At 36.6% G+C, this 9,421-nt stretch overlaps 2 protein-coding genes across 10 annotated transcripts in view; one reads left to right on the top strand and one right to left on the bottom strand.

Moving 5' to 3' along the window:
- Window positions 1-403: 403 nt before the first annotated feature.
- Window positions 404-4,638, top strand: LOC105274181 (mitochondrial amidoxime reducing component 2-like). Of its 2 annotated transcripts, none has more exons than XM_011317091.1 (6): window positions 404-546; window positions 857-1,099; window positions 1,416-1,714; window positions 3,514-3,792; window positions 3,855-4,132; window positions 4,223-4,638. In XM_011317091.1, the coding sequence occupies exons 2-6, from the start codon at window positions 1,096-1,098 to the stop codon at window positions 4,389-4,391; spliced, it is 1,029 nt and encodes a 342-aa protein (XP_011315393.1). In that variant the 5' UTR covers window positions 404-546; window positions 857-1,095; the 3' UTR covers window positions 4,392-4,638. The 2 variants fall into 2 exon arrangements, with proteins under 2 accessions (XP_011315393.1, XP_011315394.1); XM_011317092.1 differs by having other exon boundaries at window positions 404-741.
- Window positions 4,639-5,786: 1,148 nt separating this feature from the next.
- The window catches only part of LOC105274180 (uncharacterized), a 9,783-nt gene continuing 6,148 nt past the window's right edge, over window positions 5,787-9,421 (bottom strand). For 6 of the 8 annotated variants that reach the window (XR_892975.1, XR_892980.1, XR_892979.1 and 3 more), the window contains one exon: window positions 7,970-8,057. Coding sequence is in view for 2 of the 8 variants with exons in the window: in XM_011317088.1 (XP_011315390.1) it covers window positions 6,321-6,386; window positions 7,890-8,057 (234 nt within the window). In the remaining 6 variants the exon portion in view is untranslated. Of the gene's footprint in view, window positions 6,387-7,889; window positions 8,058-9,421 lie in introns of those variants that run through there. The other 2 variants (XM_011317088.1, XM_011317090.1) reach the window with 1 other exon arrangement.

Raw genomic sequence — 9,421 nt, 5'->3', positions numbered from 1 at the left:
TGAAAAAATTAAAAATCACGCCCCGAGGGCTAACTCACCCTTATTATGAATCGCCGGGCGCTCTGTAACTCAGATCCGTTCACCTTTTCCTGGCATTTTCATTATTGCGTGAATGGTGAATTTTTTTTCGAAATTTTCCAGGAGGAAATCTTTAAAAAAATGAAAAAATTAAAAATTTGTCAACGCATTGTTCAAAATATCTTCAGACAACATCAACTCCTTCGACTGGTCCTTGTGGCACCGGGACTGCTGCTAAGAAGTCGCCGACGCTGAATTGGCTAATGTGCAGACCTTCCAGCATTGCGTGTGGCGCCATCCCTCTTATGGGTTACGGTACTATGATGTCGCTGGGGTCAGTCAAACCCCCAGAACTGAACCTCTACTTCAGTCGATCCTCTTTGGCCCTTACTCACGTCAATTCCCTTTGGACATATGCATGTGCCTACACTGAGAAAAAATTCTCTCAAAATTTAGTGTACCTTTTCACCAACGCTGGGACGTAACATGGGGTGTACAAGGAAATAGAGGGAGACACTGGACAAAATGGTATGCCTCACTCAAAAATTCGTATGTGGCACCCTAATTTTTGAGAGGCATGCACTACTTTTTCATGCGTTTCCTCCAGTTTCTCATGTGACCCTTCGGAAAAAATGAGTCAGCAGCATTTCAATTTCTCATTGATGGAGTACACTGATTTTTAGGGAAGGTTCTTACTAATTTTCAATGGAATTTTTTCTCCGTGTAGGGCAATAATCTTTTCTCTCCATTTCTTTTCTTTCTCATTTTTATTACACTATGCAATACACTATTTAACGAATAGATCGTCGAAGCGACATAAACACCACACTTGTTACAGCCATGTTACGTGAATCAATAATGGTTCTTCTTCATCCCAATGCGAAAGACAGAAAGAGAGAGAGAGAGAGAGAGAGTGAGTGATAGAGCAAACGAGTATCTTCGTCAGGAGAGGTGCACGGTGCCATTCTATGTCTGTCAGAGCCACTGAGTGGATCACTTCACTCTATCATCGAATTCAAAATAATAATATCTCCTGTCATCTACCAAACCAAGGAAACTCGACGTAACAGAATTAAAATGGGTATATGAATAATTTATATTTATTCAACTTTCACTACATCTGTGTAAACTAGAATTTTACTCACATTGCGAGAATAAAATTTCTTTGAAAATAACATCCCTATTATGTTTTTCAGTAAGTTTTACCTGGTAGCCCATACAAACTTAAATAAACATGTTTTTGCTTCGCAATTAATTTTCATTGATATTGTTTAGGCCAACGTCAACCCCCGTTCGACGTCTTCATTTTAGCAAAGTTCACAAACCAATTACACAAAATATTCCATATATGTTTCGTGTCTGCCGGCTGCGCCTCTATTGGCTTATCCCATTTACAGACAGAACCAGGCTAGGATATGCTTCAGGGTTAGCTGTGGGCATCAGCACTGCCGTATTTCTCGCTTGGTGGTGGCTGTCCAGAAGTAAAAGAGAACGACCGCCTACCAATTGGCGAAAAGTTGGCGAACTCAGCGATATGTTTGTATTTCCTGTTAAATCGCTTGGTGCAGTCAAGGAGAATGCCATGGAATGCACCCAATTGGGTTTGAAATCAGGGTGGCTACGAGATAGAATTCTAATGGTCATTGATTTGGATGGAAGATTCGTCACCGGAAGACAAATGCCTAATATGGTTCAGGTGATAATTGGATCATTAAATTTACTCTTAAGTTGCAAAGAGAATCAAAATTGGTCTGTCAAAAATTTTATTGTGTCAATCTACAACGAAAAACAAGTAGGATATGCTGTTGTATTCGATATCATATAATTTTTTTTGCTAATGAATTAGCAACTCTCTCCCGAACCGTTATTCGCAATATATAATTGATATAACAATGTACTGATTTTTCGCTTTTTTTCTCATTTTTTATCGAGATTGGGAATTCTACATCCATTCGGAATAATAGTCATTTCCGCGTCTGTTTTAATCTTCAATAAAACATGCACCATCTAAGTATTGTTTTAGGAATTTAGCATAAGTTTTTCTTTTCCTTTTCAATTGATTGTTGCGAATGTTCATCGAAAGAAAGATATCGACAAATTGTAGCCATCACGTAATTTTACGTTATCAATTCAATTGCGGAATAGTGGATTCTTGTCACGTGGTAACAACTATGGCGAATAAAGTCAGGTTTTCATGTTGACGGATAACGATAATTCCCGTTGCTTTTGAATCAACATTCAAGTTCTCATCTTCATACAATTATTATTAGCAAGACTCGAATCAAGAAACTACGAATTCATTGACAAAAATATTGCCTGTTTACCGGTTCATGATTCGTACCAGAACTTTCAACCTCCAAGAAGGCAAATCGAAAGTATTATTCATGTGTGCTTGTACTTATCATTCCGGGTTCACGTCTTCGTCACATAGTATAACAACATTTTGTTTATTTTGGATACGCCATTTATCGTGCTTCTTTTTGATTAGTGTATCAATTCAAATAAATTTGGGTTTTTTATGCCGAAAGGTATTTTCCCATAATTTGTATTTTTCCTTCATGTTGACGATAAGGCCAGCTGCCGTGCCACCTAAAGTATGACCGCTTGCAATATTTATTCTATTCTAGGTAGAGAGATTTACATTGTTATCATTACCATTTATATTGGTAATGATAATTAATTCCCTTCTAAGAGTTCTAGAACTGATTTCTAAAACTAAATGGCTGTATAATATTGTTCACATTACTTTCAAATTTGGATGATATATTGTTGTAGAAGAATTATGCATACCCAATCAAATGAATCAAACATAACGAGTGCGAAGAAACCATCACAAAACTCACTTTCCAGAAAAATGACATAAAATTTTGAATTTGTAATGACGGTAATAGATGTCACATTACTAGATACTGTTGGTATTGTTGGTATCGAAAGTGATGTTAAAAACTTTACATGAAATTCTTTTGAGCATAAAATTCCGAGATATGAAAGAGATTTCAATATTAAAAAAAATAATAATAAATAAACAACTAGTGTCACTTTCATCTTCGAACTCGGTTCAAATGACACTTGAGTGAATTTTTCAAGCTCTCCAGGATTTGATTCAAACCAATTTTTTTTCAATCATAGTCAAAATCCGAAATTTCAAAAAAAAAAATTGAAAAATTGAAAAAAAAAATTATACCTATCGAAACGAATTCGAATTAATGTCGATGGATAGAGCTCGATAGTGACTATATTAAAAAAAAAAAGTTACTTGAGTGCATGCATCAAATCGCGCTCAATTCAAAAAAAATTTTAAAAATTGAAAAAAACGTTTGTCACATACATACACACATACATACATACGTACGGTCAGGGTCTAAAAATTGCATTTTCGAACTTTTTGGACCATAATGGATTAATCCAACACAAAAAAACAAAAACTTATTTCTGCACAATTACAATGCTCCCGTTTCGGGAGCAAAAAACTAATGCAACTGATTCAATTTGTAGATAACGCCCAGTGTAGCTGGTTCTTCATTAACATTACGGGCCTCAGGAATGATGGCAATTAGTGTAGATCTGTCGAAGCTAGGTAAAAGCTTTCGAGTAGCTGTCTGGGGTCAACCGGTACCGGCATGTGATTGCGGTGAGGATATAGCCCGATGGCTGTCCCGATTTCTTCTGCAGGAGGACACTGGTCTAAGGCTTGTCTATTACCCATTTGATGGACCGTATCGGGATGTTAGGATATGCCACCAAGGATTCCCGTTGCTGGAAAATGCAGACGTTGTGAGTGTCTCATCAATTTTCAGTGAGAAATTACTGTAATAATCAGCATTTGAACTGTTTAGGGGGCATATCCGGATGCAACAAGCTACACACTGATGAACGAGACTTCAATAACTGATTTGAATACAAGAATTGAGCATCCTGTGACAGCCCAGCAGTTCCGACCGAATTTTGTGGTTAAAGGCGCTGACCCGCTAGACGAAGACCATTGGGACTGGGTGAAAATAGGATCTGTGATTTTTAGAAATGTCAAGCCTTGCACCCGTTGTATCTTTACAACAATTGATCCTGATACTGGCGTTAAACATCCAAAAGCTGAACCTTTAAAGACTTTGAAAAGGTAGGTAATATATTATTTTAATAGCGAATAAATTCCGACTTCAATTATGGCTACATTTATTAAAAGAACTATTATTATGTTGATATGTAGATATCGGCAAATACAGGATCCAGTCATGAAAAAAATTACCAAAGAATGCCCAGTGATGGGAATTCACTTAGGCCTGAGAGGGCCTAACGGCGTTGTGAGGCTTGGTGACCCCATCTATGTCGGAATGTGCGGAGAAGAAACCAAAGACCCCCTAAAATCACCAACGTAGCTAAGAAAATGGGACTCGTGTGACTGCATTAGTCCCCCTTCTTAGTGATTGATAATGTGCAATATTGATAACTGCAATATTTACAGAGTTTTATCACTCAAGGGCAACATCAATGACATTCTCTAATCTTGCACAAACGTCGCTATGAGAAACTAATACAGTTACTCAGTGCTTATTGATTAGTTAAGTAATTGAACCAGTTTCACTATTCATACGTTCAATTTGCAATAAACTGAATTAATGGGTATTTATGTTGTTTATTTAATGTACATTTTCATAATATAAATTTCAGAAAAAATACTGCCGTAAATTGCGTAAAAATTATACTGCCAGTAAATCTTAATGCGTTCTAGTTGACTGAAGGGGTCATATGAAATGACGACTTCACAGTCTAGAGTAGATTTCAACATTCCAGGAAAAATTTTGGTTTTACTTTCATATTTCATTTTTATTCAGTAGAAATACAGTGCTGTAATGATTTTTCCCTTTCTTCCCTTTCGTATTTTTTGTATCTAATCTTTCGGGTGAAATAACCCGAGAAATCTCTCAAAATATCTCACGGCAAATAAGGAAAGAAAAGAAGATATCACTCAAATCAATAAATTATGAGCGGCTTTGACCCCATTAATAATAATAATCGCTGCTAAGATGAACCATATGAGATGAAAAACGACACTGATGTAATCAGATTGGTTTCGGATATTAAAATTAATGAGACAAATCGCTACCACGAGAATTGTAATTTCACCAATCGGGAGTAATGACAAATACAAAAAAAATATGACCATAATAATTATTTATCGCACAGGTCAACTTTTAGCGACCACTTTTTTCAATAATATTCAAATATAAATTTTAAACACAATATGGATCGAAAAATTGATATTGTCAATAAATGTGGTAATCAATAATAATGCAGACAACCTGCCAATCGGGCAGTCAAATCTCTAGTGGGTCCGCGTCCAGCTCTTGGTATTCAGTTAGGACTAAAAGGACCGAGCGGGATTTTAAAAACAGGTGATCCGGTTTATCTTGGAATACCGTTTATGTAAAATATCTAGTACAGACAATTGTACTAATAATTAAATTGAATCGAAAATTAAATACAATCGAGCCTCAATTTCTTACTCAATATATTTATTTACACTACAATATAACGGGGGATTAAGGTACACAAATTGCTCGCACATTCACAAGTGGCATCATCAACGATTTCCATACATTATAAAAATATTCACCAAAAATAATACAATAAAGCAAAATAGATTTCATCATAAAGAAAAACAGAACAAGCAAATTTTCCAATGAGGAATTAAACAATTGTTGTGACAAGTACATTATGAAGACAGTTGACGCGGTAATCCAAAAAGACCCTTGGGGAATAATATTTACACGTTTTTTTCTCTATTTCCTTTTTGTTCCAACATCAGCAATGTCAATCAAAGAATAGTAAAATTATTACATTTTCGTTGAAATAGCAGTTTATTATCATGCATTCCCGCAGAGTTGACGTGGCCGAGTTTATTCACGCTCGAATAGCTTCGTTAGGAAATCGAATGAGAATGAGAGATTTTTTTAATGGAGAAATCGATGGAACAGCTGAAATAGCTGAAGTAGAATAGGATAGAATACAAATATAAGGAAAAGAAAGAAAAGGGGAAAGATAGGGGAAGATAGAGCAAAAGAAGATGAAATAATTACAACAATATAAAGTGACAGAAGGAATCGAGTGTAAAGTTGAAACGAGTGATAATTAGAAGAAAATAAAAAGGAGAAGAAAACGGGGGAATGCTTCTCACATTGTTTCATCGATTTCGACGTCTCTTTGCTAGGATCCCGGGTACAAGGGACGACTTTTTGTCGTCAAATTCGTCGTACCCACGATTCAATCAATCATCTCCCTCGGCGCATTAGTGTCTCATCATCACCTCAGATGATCGAAGTGATAAGTCGTGCCTTGAAGTTTACTATGCGTTCACTAGTTGCCGCAAGACGCTATAATTTTACAAAGTACATTGACCACATAAAAAAGAATGTTTGTAATTAATATGGTTAGGTGAAATTCCTATATTTATGAATTTTACAAAAAGAACATTTATTAATATTTAACCATTTTTGTGCAATCAACATATATCAACATATTGAGAATTACCCATTTAACGACTTAGTAGTGGAGATGTAGTTTTTTTTTTGCGATTAGTATCGTAGATATGCAAGGCATCTCTAAGTATATAACACAGAGCTCTGTAATTTAATTTCTCAATTATTTGTTGTGAATCGGTAGCCAGATTGCGCTAATGATAAATACAGTGCTGTCGAAGCGTGAACACTTTCCAACAATTCTTATACGCTTGCTCGTGCTCAACGATCTTGCTTGGGTCAACTGAATGCAAACTATCACAAATGTTTTTCACTGGATTTGTACATTACTTTAATTAAAACATGATGATACTTTTTTTTTTCTCAACAAAATAATTGCTTGAATGAAGTATTTTAAATGAAAGGCATTTCTTATGTTATACAATTTACCAGCAAGTGAAATGAGAATGACGTTTCTAACATTTATTCCAACTCCTATTTGCAGGATTTTAGTTTCATTCAAGTCAATTATCTCTAGATATATTTCCCAGGATTGAATATTGAGCCGTCGGCATCTCATGCAGAGCATGTACAACACAACACGGCGGTGGTAGGAGAATTTTGCTTGCGTAAGCCATATCCAGCGTTTAAAAGTTCTCGAACAAACGGGCTGTTTCATAGAGAAAGTGCTTGGACAGCTCGCTACATTTTTACTTTCCATCGATTCGAACCGCTCTCCCTCTCCAATTTAAAAACTATTGCACAATATTCATGTTTATATCTAGAATGGACTTTGGATATACTGTCAACACGGTGACACATTCAGGGTATTCGATAATCAAGGTATTGCACTGGGAATTTCGTCAATTTTTCTCATTATGAAGTCCGGGTTCAATATTATAACATGTGAATGGATTTTTTTTTTCTACTGTACGTATACTTTTACTTTTATTTTCTATATTTTGTTATGAGAGAGGCCCCTGAGGTGTAGAGAATTTTACATCATTTATCAATCTCAGAAATACAGTTTTTTTCTTTGGATGGTATTTATTACGGCGCGAGTGAGTGGTGACTTGACCGAATTAAACGAACAAGATTTGCAACTGTAGCTTGACGGGCTTCTGTTATCCCACAGCTTTGTTGCAAACCGAAGAGTGCGAAATAAGTGCTGAGCAAATATATTTACAGGATAATTGCACATTCTCTAATATCAATTGGGCAATTATTTATTTATCTTTGTTTAATTATTTTATGACGTAACAAACCGAAGGGTAATCTCTTATTATCATCTCGTTATTTAAAAATTTTGCAATAACTATTTTACTTCTATTAATGAAGATCTAAAATGCATTCAATAAACTAGATTGATTTGATGGTCCGATTTATTAAATAGTTAGTGATGCGAATAATTGTACTCACAAGAATGAGATCCTGAATTAAATTGGAGATTCCTCGATTAGCTATAACAAAGAGCCTGGTGACAGGTCCAGGTACTGCCTCTTGTGCAACATCTTGTCTCCCAGCATTTGGATCTACTGCTGTGGCCGATTGCGAGGATTGTGTTGCTGAGCCACTGCCGGCGACAAGCTGTAAAAAAAACCCGCAGATTTTTCTCATCTATTTTTATAAAATCGGTCAACATTGATGTCTACATTTCCAAAAAATAGTGTGTGTCAAGGCAAGACTAGGGGATTTACGGGGAAGAGAAATAGTAGAATTATTTGATAAGACGAACAGAGAGTTGTTTCATCTCTTGGGCAATCTCGTTGCATCCAGTCCCCCTCGATCCTGCGGCAACACAATACTCGCAGGATCCTCTTTCACCGTGCTCTTGCTACCTAATGACAATTACTTGCGTGCTGATACTGATAATTATTTTGTATTGATGAAAAAATGGTAATTTCAACTTCAGTGCTTCATTACTATAACGAAAAACGGAAGTTAATACAGAGGAAAATTTGTGGCAATTCAACGATTAATCAATCCCAAACGACGCTGACATGAGATTTTTTTCAAGATGTCGATTGTGGATCGATGGTCGTCAGGATCTTCGATTGGACGGCGCAATGGATGGGACGCGATTGCAGGATCGAGATTTTTAATTATTAGAGAAAATAAATAGCGAGTGAATTGTTTCTGCCCTCAATTATTAATTAAAATAAAGTCCAAAAGGGAATTTTTTTCTTCTGTTATTTGTTGTTATTAAATAGAATTTGTATTTCTACGATTTTTGTACAGTAGGGAGAGATTTATAAAAATGCAAGGAAAAAAAAACGAAGAAATGGTCAAACAAGGCGCTTAAGGTATAAGAGCTGCGTTCAAAGAATAAGTGAGTCGTATGAGTAGATGCGGTCAGCAATAGTCAGCCATAAAAAATTGACAAGGGGGTGCGAGTGAAAATGCACATGAAGTTTTAATGAGCCATGGTGGTAAAGTAAAAATTTTATAAGTTAGAAAAATTAATATTTCATTGGAATGAAAAGCAAGCAATGGTGGATATAGAGAAAAAGTGATAAATACAGAGAGAAAGAGTAAGTGAGTGAATGAATGAGTTGTGATAATTTGAATTGAGTTTTTCTGTTCATTTCTCTCGTAAGTTTTTGTTTATTGTTGTTGATGATGTCGGAAGGCATGTCGTACCGGTGGTTGGACAGCTGCTGGCGCAGGGGCTGGGGCGGGGGTTGCTGGCACTGGTGGAGGAGCATTAGCAGGAGCAGGTGGCTGCGCGGCGGGGGCGGTTTGGGTTTGAGGCGGAGGGGACGGGCCTAGGTCACGTGAAGCACTCAGACCTAGACCGAGGCTTTGAGTGCCTGCCACCACGCGATATACCGTCCCAGCCGCTCTCGCCGCCCCGTCGGCTGCTTGCTAAGTAGACACACACACGTGTAATTTGTCATTTCATTTTTATTTTGCCATTTTGGTCTATTGAATTGGGGGGGGGGGGGGGGGGG

This window comes from Fopius arisanus, unplaced genomic scaffold (genome assembly GCF_000806365.1).
Source record: "Fopius arisanus strain USDA-PBARC FA_bdor unplaced genomic scaffold, ASM80636v1 scaffold00009, whole genome shotgun sequence".
Classification (NCBI taxonomy): Eukaryota; Metazoa; Arthropoda; class Insecta; order Hymenoptera; family Braconidae; genus Fopius; species Fopius arisanus.
The sequence above is the reverse complement of the archived record's forward strand: the minus strand, read 5'-3'. Positions and strand labels throughout refer to the sequence as shown.

What these genes read in the sequence shown, in the direction of transcription:
- LOC105274181 (XM_011317091.1), top strand. An exon ending in AAATGCCTAATATGGTTCAG is followed by an intron (nt 1,715 to 3,513) that starts GTGATAATTGGA and finishes TTCAATTTGTAG; the next exon opens with ATAACGCCCAGTGTAGCTGG. An exon ending in TGCTGGAAAATGCAGACGTT is followed by an intron (nt 3,793 to 3,854) that starts GTGAGTGTCTCA and finishes TGAACTGTTTAG; the next exon opens with GGGGCATATCCGGATGCAAC.